Genomic DNA, 15,224 nt, shown 5'->3' on the forward strand with positions numbered 1-15,224 from the left:
GAATTCACCAGCAGACTCGCGGAAGTAAGATGGGCAATCCCCTCGTGTGTGATTCACAGTCTCGGAAACCCACTAGGAGTCAGTCCCGAGTCATTGGCAAGAAGTCTGAGGAGGTGGGCTTGTTTCTTCATTTTACGTTCATAGCAATTGTGCACCTAGCAGTGAGGTGAGGTGTTCACACGTGAGTAATGTCAGGCAGAGATTTAGGACTGCTGCAACGTACACACACAACCACACAACGCTCACTACTGCGGACTCAGTGGGGGCTCTGCAGCCCTCACGCACTGAGCAGAGACGTGTCCCATAGACTCCCAAGGCTGTGGAGCTTTCTGGAAGCACTCTGCCACATCTTTCTTCAGTAGGGCAGCTTGTGTGTGTGTTCCCAACCGACTCATGGCAGACCCTCCAGTGGGTTTGCTGAAGCTGTAAGTCTTTCTCCCATGCAGCAGCTAGTGGGACAGAACTGGCTGCCTTTGGATTGGCACTGCAACACGCTACCTACAGGCCACCAGAGCTTAGCATGTTCAATCCCTGGGTTTGTGCTTTATAAGCTCCCCCGTAAAGTAAAGAAAATGAAACACTCAACTCCCTGACATCAAATGCATCCTGACTCCTAGTGATCTTGTGTCAGACTTCCGAAGCTGTAAATCGTGACGGGAGAGGACTGCACGTCTTTCTTCTGCAGGGCAGTTGGTGGATTCCAGCCGGATTGGATATAAGACTACAGACGTTTTGGTTAGCAGAACATGTAACAACCACCACCACTAGTGCTCCTTGTAGAAAAATATACTAGTTGGCTGATTAGAAGACATTACCCCTTGCATTTATAATGGTGATTTGCGTAAGCATTATCAGAAGCATAATGGGGAGGTGACATTACTCTCCCAGGTTTAGCACACACAGCTCCTACTTACTGTCTCCCCGGCAGAGCAGGGGGCCCAGTTTATAAGCTGCCTCTGACTGTGGTCGACCAGCATCTGTAATCACAATCTTAGTCACTGGCAGATGTTCTTTGTAAGAAAGGAATCCAGTGTCATTGGTCCTGTAACAACAAGGAGGGGGAAAAAACAAAACCCTCATACAATCGTTCTGATTAACATAATTATAAAACAAACAGTGATCCTTCTTGCAGTTCAAAACCAAGGCGGTTGGAGCTAAATTTGCACGCAACAAAAGAGTCAGGATAAATTGCTTGTAGAAACCAGAATAATGCGGTAACATCTGAATGTCTTCTCTAGCCAAAAATAAGGCTGGTAATTTTTAAATTCAGCTAGCCGTTTTCTCCCTTCTAATTGGAATGGTTAATTCATTTATGTTTACTATAATGATTGATGTTAGTTTCCATTGTTACCCCTCCACTGAAGATAGTGTCTTTGCTGTGAGGAAGTGGATATTCTGGGTTTTCTATGCAAAATGGAGGGTTTAGAAATCATGTCTAAATTGTTACTGTTGTTTGCCCCTGAGTCACATCTGACTCAGAAGGAAGAACACTCCTACAGGGATTTTTATAGGCTATCCATTGTTTATGGAAGCAGACCCCCAGGTCTTTTTTCCCCACAGAAAATCTGTGGGGTTCTCAAGACCAATATTTCCATTAGCAGTCCAGTGTTTTAACCATTGCACCGCCACTGCTCCCTAGCTAAATCAGTGGGACTTAAATTCCAAAATCTAACTCCCCTGTGACAAGGAGCCTTGGTGGTGTAGTGAGTTACAAGTTGGTCTGCTAACTGAAAGACTGGCAGTTCGAACCCACCAGCTGCTCTGAAGGAAAAAGAGGCGGCAATCTGCTCCCATTAAGATTTACGGCCTATGAAACCCAGTAGAAAAGCTCAGCATAGGCTGAGCTGGAGTCAGCTCGATGGCAGTGGATTTGTTTATAATTAGTGGCTACTAGAAATTTCTACTGAGATTTTTGGTATTGCGATGTTTTTTGGTTTGTTTTCCATTTTTCTGACTGTAGCTTTCTCCTTGGGCCAGGCTGCCTCGTTTCTGGGATTTGCTCCTCAATCTCTAGTCAGTCTGGCAGCAGCAAAGACTGTTCTCTGATATCACAAGTCAAAAAAGAAGAAGGAAAAGATGTTCTCTATGAAGTTAAACTGTGATGAGCACATTAGATCTGCTGAGCCCTCTCCCAGCAAAGCCACATAAACCTGTTCTTCCCCACTGGGGTTCCCTTCTCTCCAAGGTTCTGAGGGACCCAAATCTAATAACTCCTGTATGTGTTTAGGTCCTCATTGCTCACTTCATGTAATTTCATGAAGTTTTGTTTCTTGGTTTTTTTTAAAACAAATAATTTCCCTGGGTTATAACTGCCATCTGTGGGAGGAGTTTGGTCAAGGCATGCTATCTGCCCATGTTGTGTTCTTGTTGATTGCTGTTGAGTTGAGCACAACTCATAGCGACCCTATGAACAAAAGACCTGAAGCCTTTCTATAACTATCGTTTTCTCCATGTTAAGAGAGTTTCCAGAGGCATGTGGTTTAGGAAGAGGATGCCACGCTTGCTTCCAAACCTGTCTTAAGCTGGGAGCTCCAAATACTGGCCACCATGGGCAGCCCTTAGGGCATTTGACACCCCAATGGCACAAGGTTCAGCATCACAGCAAACCCAGATTACTTTGGTACAGCAAACTGACAGAAGAGTGCTGTCTGACTTAGAAGAATGTTCCTGAAAAAAAGAAAAGAAAAGCATCTATTTCCTAAACAACATGCCTGTGGAAACTCTTATGAACTTTGATAAATGTTGATAGTCGTAGAGGGGCTTCAGGCCTTTTGTTCATAGGGTCACTGTGAGTCATGCTTGACTGGAAGGCAATCAACAATAAAAACAATGGGCCCTCCCTGAGGTCTTGTTGACTCTAAACAAAAGGCTTGAATTAAAAAAGCAACCTAACCTTCCATAACAACCCTCAACCAAAACAAGAGCAGCACCTAACAGAGTCCAGGCTGCTTTACCCAGGCTCCAAAAGGGAGACAAGGGCCTGGCCTTAAATACTTGGGCCCTCCACCGAGGTCTTCTTGATTCTAAACAAGAGGTTTAAATAAAACAAAAACAAACCGCAAAACCCAAACATTTCACATCTTCCCATAGCTGAATTTAACAAGAGAAGATTCAAAAAAATTTTTTTTAAAAACTAGTTACTGCTACTGTTGTTTTTGTTTTAAATTAGTACATGTTATGGAGTCACTGAAGAACTACTGGTGATATGTCAGAGTTCTTTTTTTATTTCTTCTGTTAAGCATTTCTATTAACATTTCACTCATTTAAAAACTCAATACTACTCTGTAGGCATTTTTATGTGACAAAAAGAAAAAGTCCCTTAAAATAGGATTTTTGAAAAAAAAAAAAAAGAATGTAGGTTAGAAATACAATATTCTTCTTGATAAACATACAATCAAAGAACAAGCATGTTTCTACTGAGGTTTCAACCAGTGTGTTTGGAGAATGTGGGGGTGTTTGTTAATATAGCACAGCCTCAATGTTTGCCAAGTAAGTAAATGTAACTGCATTTCAGATTTTGAGCCCAATTAGCAGTGGACTATTTGCGGGAATTCTGTAACCAAAACAATCATATGCGTAACCAGATTGACTTAACATTTAAAAACAATATTTTTCTAGGAATGCCTAGTTTTTGATTGATGTGAAGTAGACATATGGTATGTTGAAAAATGAACTTGGAAATGTAGAAACATTTCCACTTTACTAACAACAAATAAAATCAACATTCCAACTCTAGGCTCAGACACAGCATATATATTAAAAGACTCTTTTCATGCTTAGGAGCCTATTTTAAGTTCCATTTTCAAAGCCCTAAAATGTTAGTGATTCATTTAAAAAAATATGATCCGAAGACAAATGCAAGAAATATGACATCTGCTTGATAGCCCTCTGCTGTCTACCCGAGATAATTCTTTTTTTCCCAAATCATTAAAAAGAATAAAAAGAGAGAAAGGTTGATTTTATAGATTTCCCAAAGAATGTTAGTGTTTTATGGCAATGCTTGTCCTTAAAAAAAAAAAAAACCCACCACCAAAAAACTACACGTTTATATACTGGCTGAAAAGTTAAAATTGTTAGAAATTAAGTTTATATGCTTAAAAGTTTAATAAGGAAGTTTTTGAAGTGAAGGGCTTTTCCCCTCCTTGCTAATTTCTGACTGTATTTTGTGAGTAATGGAATGTCCAACTACACTTGATTTTTAAACTGAAGGATAGCGACTTTAATGCATAGAGAAACATAAAATTGTTGCTATTTTGTCATATTAGAAAATTAAAATAGCCATGACCTAATTAAAGTCCATTACACAAAACTCAGGTAACCAGATGTTCACATTCATGTAATTTCCTCTTTGATTATTCTATATCTACCTCCCTGTACATGTTTCAGTAGCAAAAACATTATCTTGAGTAAGAAAATCACCATTCATTCCGGTCAGCATCACAGTTGCAGTGATATTGAGAATCAATGCAGTTCCCTTCCAGTCCACAAGTACATTTTTTTGGATCAGGCAAAGAACCTCCCCAGTAAGTTTGCATTTCATTGGTTCTTCCAACCCACCAGCTGAGAGGGCTTCCATCTGAAAGACAAAGGCAAGGAATTTGACATCTACCTTCAACAAAAATAACACAGCCCCGTCTTCTTCCCAAATCACTGAAAAGAATAAAAAGAGAGAAAAGGTGATTTGATTATAAAATTTTAAATACTGTAACAGGATGATGGTTCCCTAAAGTACTTTAAAAATTAATACTGAGGCTTAGATGATTGATACACATTCCTTCTAGTCGTTCATAAACCAACAGCTGTTACTTAATTCAGGTATGGCATTAAATAATTTATTGAGAGTAGTTCCGTTTATGTTATTGTTGTTAGGTGCCATCAAGCTGACCTGGCTCATAATTACCCTCTTTACAACACACTGAAAACTTTCCAATAATTTTTAATAGGTTGCACTAAACTATTGAGCAGGGTCATTGGAACACCAAAGCAAAAACAGACTTGAAATCAGGAAATGGCCATTAAAGTATTGTTGTTGTTGTTTAATGTCATTGTGTCATAGAGAACTCATATGAACAAAAGACCTGAACACTTATATAACTTTCATCGCCTCTCCAAGTTCATAAGTTTTCTGGAGGCAAGCTGTTTCAGAAGTGGATGCCACCCCTGCTTCCAAGCTTGGTGTTTTGTTTTTCTATCGCCTGACTATATTGACAAGATACTGAATGGCTACATGTTGAAGAAAACATACAATACAAAATACAGAAAAAGATGGTTCCATCCCTCCCCAACACACCCCCTTACCCACCCACCCCCAAATACGCATCGTTGTGATTTGGTCAGAACAAGGCTCAGAGCCAGAGGTCAGGGTGACCATGGTGGGGAGGGTGGGCAACGGGTTCATGGCTGTCACAATAATGTCTGATAAGTAGTTGTAGTTTCCAAGCTTGTTTTAATTGAGGAGCTCCACCAAACGCTGTCCACGATGGGTAACCATTCTTGCATTTGACACATCAGTGTCACAGTGTTCAGCATCACAGCAACCACGAGTACAGCAAATGGACAACCCAGTGCATTACCATTTAGAAGAATGTTTGACCAAAAACAAACAGAATTTGTATAAGCTCAGTGATTTATCTCAATGTACTTAATGGCTGAGTATATTGTTTTTGCTGTTGGTAGGTGCCATCCAGTTGACTCTGTCTTACACTGGATCTGCGTACAACTGATCCCTTCCTGTCTGATTCTATGCCATCGTCACAATCTCCACTATCCTTAAGCCCACTGTTGCAAGCAGTTCATCTCACTGAGGTGTTCCTTTCTTTCACCGACCCTTTAGTTCATGACGCATAATGGTCCCTCCCAATAACACACCCAAAATATGTGAATTGAAGTCTCATCATCCTTTCCTGTAAGGGTGTCGTCGGGCTGCCCTTCTTCTAATACAGACTTGTTTGTTCCTTTGGCAGTCCATGATACATTCCATTTTCTTCACCAGCGACTGGATTCAAAGGCATCAGTTCTTCTTTGTTGTTATGTGTCGTCGAGTCGCTTGCGACTCATAGTGACCCTATGTACAACAGCCCTAACCTCTGCTCTGTCCTGTGCCAATCGCACCGTCTCCGACACACCCATCCCAATTATCCCAGTCACTGAATCAATCCACCTCATAGAGGGCCTTCCCCTCCTGCGCTGTCCCTCCACCCTACCAAGCATGATGTCCCTCTCCAAGGACCGGTCTCTCCTCACAACATGTCCAAAGTATGTTAGACGGAGCCTCAGAATCCTTGCCTCCAAGAAGCCACCCAGTTTAACCCTTTCCAGGACAAACCTGTTTGTTTTCTTTTAGTCTTCCTTATTCACTGTCAAACTTGCCCATGCCTGTGAAGCAGTTGAAAATACCATGGCTTGGATCACGCGCACCTTAGAATTTAGATGGGCCATTTTTGCTTTAATTATGGCCACTGGAATGCGTCTTAAAAAAGACTTACTCAACACAATCCGTCCTTTGATTTCTTGACCGCTCTTCTGTATCTGTCGAGTGTGGAGACAAGCAAAATGAAAAGTTTGGCAACTCCAATCTTTTCTCCATTTTTTAAAATGTTTATTAGTCCAGTTGTGAGGAACTGTATTTTCTTTGTGTAGAGGTATAATCCGTATTCAAGACGATAACCATTGACATCTGTCAGTGATCTGTAGCCACCTTTTAAACTTAGAGTTGTCCAACTGATGTAAATTCTTTAAAAATACTTTTTTAATAAGTTGACATTAAAATATAAACTAGAGTAGCCAGCACACCAAAGCAAAATGGATTTGAAATCCTGCAGTGGCCATTAAAATGTAACAGAGTGTTATATGAAGTCACTTATTTTTCTCGATACATTTATTGCCTGAAACTCTACTTGCTGTGTATTAAACAGAGCACGATAGGGCACTCCCTCACCATGATTTAAGATGTGCTTGGAAATGGGTATTTTTATACTTCTCTTTAATGACTTGACTATTAATTTGAAGACTACAGGAAGAACACGGAGAAATTTCCATGCCTGAAGCAAGTATTTCACCCAAAACAAAGTTGCTTTCAGGCAAACACATCTCTTTTTCTTAGACGGATGTTGGGATGTCTCTTCCAGTGTGAAAGATAAAGTCGATGGCAGGGAAGTAAAGCAAAGAATGAACAGAGCAATTAGCCGAAGATTTCTAGAAAAGGAAGAAAGCTACCCAGGCCATCAGTTTTGAAAAACAGAAAAGACAGAGAGAAGAACTTCAAGTCATTCAAGAATCCAGGCAGGAGAAGACTGGACGTGACGTGAAATCTCCATTTGCTCTCCAACGGGTCTGATAATTTTTCTGTTAACTCTCAGACCCTTCAGATGTCACTGTCAGCCTAGCTGAGACTCTGGGACTTGTGAGAATGTCTCCCTTGCTTACAAATGCCACCAATCGTTATAACTCAGTAACAGATGGGACCTTCACTAGTGCTTCACTCTCTGAATTACCACACCTGCCAGTCCAAAGTTGTGGAAAAATAGGAGTTGGTGAGAGGCTTGAGATATGCAGTGCATATCAATAATGTGAATTTCATCTCCATTGTATTAATTGAAGGGAACTCCGGTGGCCTAGTGGGTAAGGAGTTGGGCCGCCAAGCCAAAAGTAGGCAGTTCGAATCTACTTGCTGTTCTCCTTTCTGAGAAAGATGGGAAATCTCTTCCCATACAACTTCTAGCCTCTGAAAACCCACTAGAGGACCAGCTATGGGTTGGTTCCACCTCGAGGGCACATAACAAAAACAACAACCTATTAACTGGGAAGCTCTGATGGCCTCGTCCCGGTAAGCTGTGCTGCCAACCCACAGAGTGAATGTCTCTGGTGGTGGGAGGAAGATGGGCAGTCTCCTCTCATTACCATCTGCAGCCTCAGACACGCAACGGAGGACCACTAAGAGAGGGGCTCCATCCAAAAGCAAAGAGGTTTGGGTTTTATATTAATGACATGGAAAGAAAACCTACCTGAAACTTTAAAGAGATACATTTCAATTGACTGTAAAAACACTGTTTTCATGTGTGAGAGAAAATCCATATCATTTGTAAATACCCAGCCCTTAACTGTTAATAAATTTCTTGTCTTCTCTATTTAATAGAAACCACCAGATGCTTTAAAGGTTTAAAATACCTTTGGCTCTATTCAAGACTTATAAAAGGGCTGTAAAGGTTTTACAAAAATGTAAGAAAGACTCTGGAAAAACAAGAAGAAATTAGATTCTGATTAAAAAAAAACCACAACACAACAGAAGAAAATAAGTTAAAAAAAAAAAATCTGTGACAATGATAGACTATTCCAGCTGACAGAATAAAACCCCTAAATGACTGAAGTATTTACATTGATATTGGCTAAGTCACAGAACCTCAGCTTGTGAAAAACTTATTTCCATATCCATTCCATTTTACTCATCCACAATTACGGTATCATTTAAAAAACTTATCACTTGAAACTGAAACTCTAATTTGCCTGATGCCACGCTCCTATTCTTCCCTTAAGCTAACACTTAACCCGTTTAAGTGCACATTTCTTTCTGGTTGTGACCTCAGTTCCAAAGTGTGTACTCCTTCCCCTCCCCCAGGCTCTTTTCCATCGCTGAGTTATCCTACACAATGACTGTGAGCCTCGTTCTCCGAAAGATATCTGGGGATTTGACCATTATCGTCATCCTCTGTCCTAGAACCTTCGTTAGAGCTTTTGTGGCAGATGTTCAATGTTGGTCTTGTAGGTTATAGGTGCTGGTGAATCAGTGATCAGTCAGGATGATAACTCATGGTGAACCTATGTACGGCAGAGTATCTGCCCCTGTGCCCCAGCCCCCTCCAACCTCTGCTGTGCTGAAACACATCATCCAAATCATTGTGTCAATCTGCAAGAAACAAGGTAAATCGCTAACATAATTCTACTACAATGGGTTATCTGATATGGCTTCTCTAGCCATTGCCTTTGACTTTCACCACATGCCCGGGTAAGACTATCTAAATGTGAGGTATCTGTGACCTCATCAGGGGGACTGGATAGCTTACTAATGATGTGTATTGCCCTTCTGGGGTGTGAAAATGCAAATAAAGAGTTCAGACCACTTATGATAGGATTAATCACTTTAGCCATTCTATGAAACTTACACTGAGCAGGTCCAGAAGCAGAAAATGGAAATTTCAGTAACATTCAAAAAAAAAAGAAGAAGAGGAGGAAGAGGAGAAGTCACTAGGAGAGCACAAGTTTAGGGGTCAGATTGGGGGTGTGTGTGAAGGAATAGGAGAGATTCAATGAGGATTTGAAAAGGCAGGGTTGTCACAGGTAGAGACAGGTCTATAAAATACAGTATATATGAATGATTGTACAAAACACGACGTACATGAAACACAATGTGTTTTATGCAAAAAATAAAAAATAGTTGTATGCAAACCAGTAAAGAAAAAAGTAAGACAATGAAAAAAAAAAGATATGTTGGTGTTCCAACCTCTCCTATCTGTAAATGGGAGCTTGTGTGGAACTTGGAACGCCGTCTGTTAGCACGAAACTGTATCGTACATGTATTCCAGGAGCTCTGGCCGTGGAGTCCAGAGAGAGCCGAGCCGGCAACTCAAAGGCCACACACCGCCTTAGAGACCTGAATCCCCCAGTGTCTCCTCAGGAGAAAGACAGTCTCCTCCTGTGTGATGTCCAGTCTCTGAAACCTGCTGGAGGATCAGCTATGCTTTGGTTCCAACTCAGTGGCAGCGAGGTAGAGAGAGACAGAGAGAGAGGCTGTGCACAAGAAAAAAATGAATGGATGCCAAGAAAACAACGAGTGGATGCCAAAGCCAGAGGGCCTCGGGGTGGAGGCTGAAGCAGCTCATCCAGCCCCAACAGCTCTGCTTCTGGGTGGATGATGACTCTGGTACAATCATCTCTGTAACCCTCCTTAAGAGCCTTCCTTGCTCTTGGCCTATAGCTTGGGATTGGGGGTTAGAAAGCCAGCTCACAAAGCACTCTGGGTAGAAGCTCAAGCTCCGCTCAGACCAAAAGTGTACTCACTTCCACTCAGGCTTGCTCATGCTCTCTTCCTCTCGCTCTTTCTCTCTCTCACACCCACACCCACACCCACCCACACTCTCTCTCACTCACTCAGTGTGTCACCTAGTGGAGGCTTCATCAGGAGGGATCAGTCCCTACCATGCCAACTGACTCTGAGCCAACCCATCTTGGTGGGGAGTGATGAGGAGGGGTCAGTCTCTGGGGAAGGACATACTATATATTCCCATTTATTTTGCGCATTGTTGGTCTGCTAAGCTCTTGGGGACGTTTTCCTGGTGTGATTGGGGAGCTCTGGTGGCATAATTTGTAGAGAGTTGTGCTCCTAACCCAAAGGCCCCTCTGACAGGTCTAATCCACTGAGAGCCCTAAGGCGGGGGGTGGGGGGAGCAAAACTCACCCAGTGAAATTTACAGTCAGTGGGGGGCTAGCTGTCAACCAATTCAGACTTGATGGTACTGAATTAGTCTTAGTTAGTTATTACCTAACTAGTTATTTAATGAATCTTTTTCTTACCTCTCTGGTTAAATATCTATTTCTTTTACTCCAAATCACTCATTTTCCTTCTTATTTCAAACATTATATCCAATAATCATCTTGAAAAACATTTCAGCCTTGAGTGTCTTATTTTAGACCCCAAGGTCACTATCGAGCTATAAACGCACAACCAGTTGGGTAGGTTAACTATAACCAGAATGCAATAAAGAGCCGGGAGGTTAAGGACTCCCCTCGTGTCACTTATTTACCATGCACCGTAGAAGGTCAGCACTATGGTCCCGTGTCACCGAAAACGAAATCAGAGCACTGTCACCTACCCAAATCCATTACCAAGTCAACGGGTGACTCAGAACACAGATTTATCTTAGATTTTTCCACATCTCACAATCCTATGTTCTTTCCACAGCTGTCTGCTAGCCATGCGCACTTGGGGTTGTGGCTTCAAGAGATGAGATGGGCCACAGATTGGACAGGGCATAGAGAGGAACAGGTAGGAATGAGGAAATTTTGAAAAAAAAATAGGAGGAAGAGAAAGATTAGAAAGAGGATGATGAGAAGAACAGAAAGATGAGGAGGAAGTGAGGGAGGAGGAAGTGGAGGAGGAGGAGGTGGGGGAGGAGGTGGAGGTGGGGAGGAGGAGAAGGCACTCAGGCAGAGGTGGGAACACGGCCTGGTTGCACGAGGTGGGAGAGGAGCAAATAGAAGAGACGCTTCCTTGGAAATTGGAGTCCAAATATTATAGCAACAGTTCCAAAATTTTACATATGATGCATATAACAGAGGGTAGCCATATAGGAAATATATTTCTTTTTGGACTTGTCATTTTCTCTGTAACTCCAGATGTCTCAAGGAAACCAAGCCCACCATCATCCAGTCAGTCCTGACTCCTGACAAAACTACAGGTCAGATTAGAACTGCCCCACTGGATTTAAAGACTGTCAACCTTCACAGGAGACCAGTGCTTCTCCTGGGGAGTGTCTGATGGGTTCAAACCATCGACCTTTCCGTTAGGATCTAATCACTTAACCCAATAAGCCATGATTGGTGGTGTTAGGTGCTGTCGAGTCAAACATGACTCATTGTGACCCTATGAGCAAAAGACCTCAACCCTGTCCTATCCTGGGCCACCCCCACAATCTCAGACACACCGGAGACCACTGCTGCAGTCACTGTGTCAATCTATCTGTTTGAGGGTCTTCCTCTCCTTCACCACCCCCCAACCTTTCCAGCCATAATGTCCTTTTCCAGGGAATAGCCTTTCCTAGCAACCTGCCCAAAGTATGAGAGATGAAGTGTCATCATCCTCACCTCCAGCGAACACTCTGGCTGCTCCTTGTCCAAGATATATCTATTTGTTCTTCTGGCAGTCCATGGGATCTTCCGTATTCTTCTCCAACACAGCAGCCCAAAGGCATCAATTCTTCTTCTTTCATCCTTATCAACTGGCTAGTTCTCAGTAGTTTGCCAGTAGGTCCTTTCAAAGCAAAAACTGGAGGTGATCTTGAATAAAGTGTTCTTTATGTATAGGTCAGTCCTTGGGGGGCACAACGCTTTGAGATTCACTTTGATGATTTGAACTCCTCCAACTGTTACCCTGGAGAAACACCTGGCCAGTTGCTTCCATAAATAATCAAAACTCGAGCTCACTGCTGTTGAATCAGAACCGACTCAGAGCTGACCCTCGCGCAGGTTTTTGGAAGCTGTAAACCACACAAGAAGGAGCTCTGATTGCATAGGGGCTAAGCTCCTAATCCAAAGGTGGTACGTCTACCTCTCTGGGCGTTCAAATCCACGAGCCACTCTGAAGAAGAAAGATGAGCAGCCTCGTCCTGTCTGATTTCTAGGAGCAGTTATAAACTGGCTCGAATTCCACAGCTATCAGCTTGATGTTTAGTTTGAGTCAGTCGCATGGGAGAAGACTGCCCATCTTTCTTAGAGCAGCTGGTAGATTAGAACCACCAGTGAGGCACCACGTTTGAGTCAGCAGCCCAACCCCCTACCAAATACACTGCTACCGCCCATAAATGTTACAGCCAAGAAAAGCCTCTGGGGCCATTCTGCTCTATGGCACATGGACCGGCCATGACCCACAATCAGCTCCGTGCCAGTGGGGTTTTGCTTGCTCGTTTTGTTTTGTTTATTGTGTGGGTACCTAAGACTCTTTTCCAATTTCTAACTAAAGGAAAACACACTTCAGTCCTGCTGCTAGAACATGGGGCTTTGGGGAATAATTTGAAGGCTGAAACAATAGAGAGGGATCCAGACTAAGTTCTAATCTCCAAACAGATGTGTCTGCACTGCACCCACAGACAATAGAAAGACGCAAAAACCCCAGTTGTTAGGAATCCGCCTCCAATTCATGGCGGCTTCACTTGTGTCTGAAAGACCTGTGCTCCTCGGGTTTTCGGCAGCTGTTTTGGGAAGTAGAAAGCCAGGAATTCTTACAAGGAGGCTATGGGTGCCCCCCCCATTACTGAGAACATTAACAATGTGTGTCATCAAGAGCTCCAGAAAAGCTGTTACAATGGGGTCACCTCGACTCCTAGTGATTCCATGTCCTACAGAAACCCTGCGCAAGCAGGTGCCATGCTGCAACCGCTGTTGGGCTTGAGCCCACCAAGGTGGCCACTGTGCCCTCTTCTCCATCTCACTGAGGGTCTTCCTCTTTTCCCATGACCCTCTGCTTCACCAAGCACAATGTTCTTCTATAGCATTTCTTAAGTAGAAACACATCCAGATGGCAGTGGTGTCTCTTCAATGTTTTATTTTATAAAAATTACTCTCAGTGAGTTTTGTACTGAATGGTTAGAAGATTGGGAGAGAGACAGGAAGCTGGGAGTCTGTCGCAAAGCTCTTTCAAGTCATTTCAAGAATTATGTGATGAAAGTGCTAGAGGTGGTACCAGACCTGAACAATGATATCCTGACAGAATGAGGCATTTTAATGTAGAGAAAATATGAAGACTAAAAGCAGAACTTTAGGAGAAAACAAGTGATTAAAAATAGCACCAAAGAAAGTGAAGATAGTGTCCTGATTCTGACTTGAGCTTCTAGATGAACTATGCTTCTCCCAGCCGATTCTAATTTTCAGTTATCCCCAGAGGCTAACTGTCAACAATCCATGGAATAGCATCACACGGAATAGTCACTTTCAGCAAACAGCCATATTTTTATTAGCTCTTTTCTAGGATAAAACAAATCGCATGTGTCACTTGCCCTTTCTAAGACAGGAACACTGAGCATTTGTCAAGTATCAGAAGTAACCCTTTACTGCATAGTTATCTGATTCAGGCCAGGAAAAGACTGAAAGCAATCAACGCTTTGAATGAAGTTCAATGTCAATGGACTGTGTTCTTTTCTGCAGGCAAAAAGCATCTTTGTGGCTTGCAGACTATTACTCACTTGTTGAGACTACAGGGATCACGGGCCCTTGGTGGTGACTGGCATGCCACCGTCTTGGCAGGAGGAAAAGCCACGGGAGCTGGTTGCATGAAGACCAGCATTGCGTGCCCCCAGGTGGACGGGCCTGGACTCACCTTGGTTATTTACCAGCCGGGACTTCTTGCAGTAGTAAGTGAGCTCCTGTTCGCAGTGTTCTGCCAGGTTGACGGTGGCCTGGAGTTGCTCCATGCTGGCCCCATACTCGAAAAACCCAGCATAAGGGCTGTCAGGATGAGCGCTTCGAACTCTGGCTAAGTCAGAACCGTTGTGTTGGATAACGGTCCATGCCGTGTCTTGTGCAGAAATGGGGGAAGAAAGAGAGGAGACCATCACTAGTCTGTAAAAGTTAAAATAAAGAAAATCAAAATCACCTTTCATCTGAGGCAATTTTTTTCTAGTCATCAAACCTCTCTGCGTGGTAGAATCAACACAAATGGGAATTCTAAAAAATTTTAATTATGCTAAACTATGTTTTCTCCCTGAGATTTGTAGTATCACCATGTGTGTGCATTGATTTTACTTTACTTTTTCAGATCAATTTAGCCAGAGGGTTAAAAAAAAATTTCAGAAAACAGATTAAATTTCTGTAATGTATTTCATTTCATCAAATCCGGTATCTCATCTTTTTTAGAAAAAAAAAAGAAGTGTTATTATTTTGTATCCCCTCAAGAAAGAAAAGAAAATGTTGTCAATTTAAAGTGTAAGACATTGTGGATTGTTAAAATATCCTGTATTTGGAGATGTTACAATGTCCAAAAAACTGTCCATTTTAGAATTAGTGGAATTATTTCAATAGTATAGTGTAAGCAATAACTTTTATACCTTTAAACATCACTTGCATTACCAACAAGAGTAAGCATTTAGTGCCTTATACATTTTTCTTTTATCAACATCATAAATATATAACTATGTCTCTGTTAATAAAATGTGAAAATCATCCTATTTGTTCTATGTGACCTCTACAGTTAGATAACAGCTCTTGCTTTAACTGAACATATCCAACATTGCATTTAGCATGGCAGCTGTGACACACAAAACAATTAAGATCTTTTTTGTTTGTGTTATAGATAATATTCCTAGCAAATTGGCTACCAAAATTACTCTCATGGGATAAAATTCTCACAATGTTTGTAGTAGAAGAAAGGTGTCCTGTATCTGTCCTTTAACTTTCCTGGCAAGAAACCAAAACCAAATCTATAGCCATCGAGTAGCTTCCAACTCTTGGAGACCATGTAG

The 15,224-nt window shown here is 42.1% G+C and overlaps 1 protein-coding gene across 2 annotated transcripts in view; it reads right to left on the reverse strand.

The window, feature by feature from the left end:
- CNTNAP4 (contactin associated protein-like 4) overlaps positions 1–15,224 on the reverse strand; it is a 329,264-nt gene that overhangs the window by 70,732 nt on the left and 243,308 nt on the right. For both annotated transcript variants that reach the window (XM_006888821.1, XM_006888820.1), the window contains 3 exons: positions 14,084–14,281; positions 4,420–4,576; positions 915–1,042 (listed from right to left, as the gene is read on the reverse strand). In XM_006888821.1, the coding sequence (XP_006888883.1) occupies positions 915–1,042; positions 4,420–4,576; positions 14,084–14,281 (483 nt within the window). The remainder of the gene's footprint in view (positions 1–914; positions 1,043–4,419; positions 4,577–14,083; positions 14,282–15,224) is intronic.

Source organism: Elephantulus edwardii, unplaced genomic scaffold (assembly GCF_000299155.1).
Source record: "Elephantulus edwardii isolate Elephantulus edwardi_28Jun2011 unplaced genomic scaffold, EleEdw1.0 scaffold00072, whole genome shotgun sequence".
NCBI lineage: Eukaryota > Metazoa > Chordata > Mammalia > Macroscelidea > Macroscelididae > Elephantulus > Elephantulus edwardii.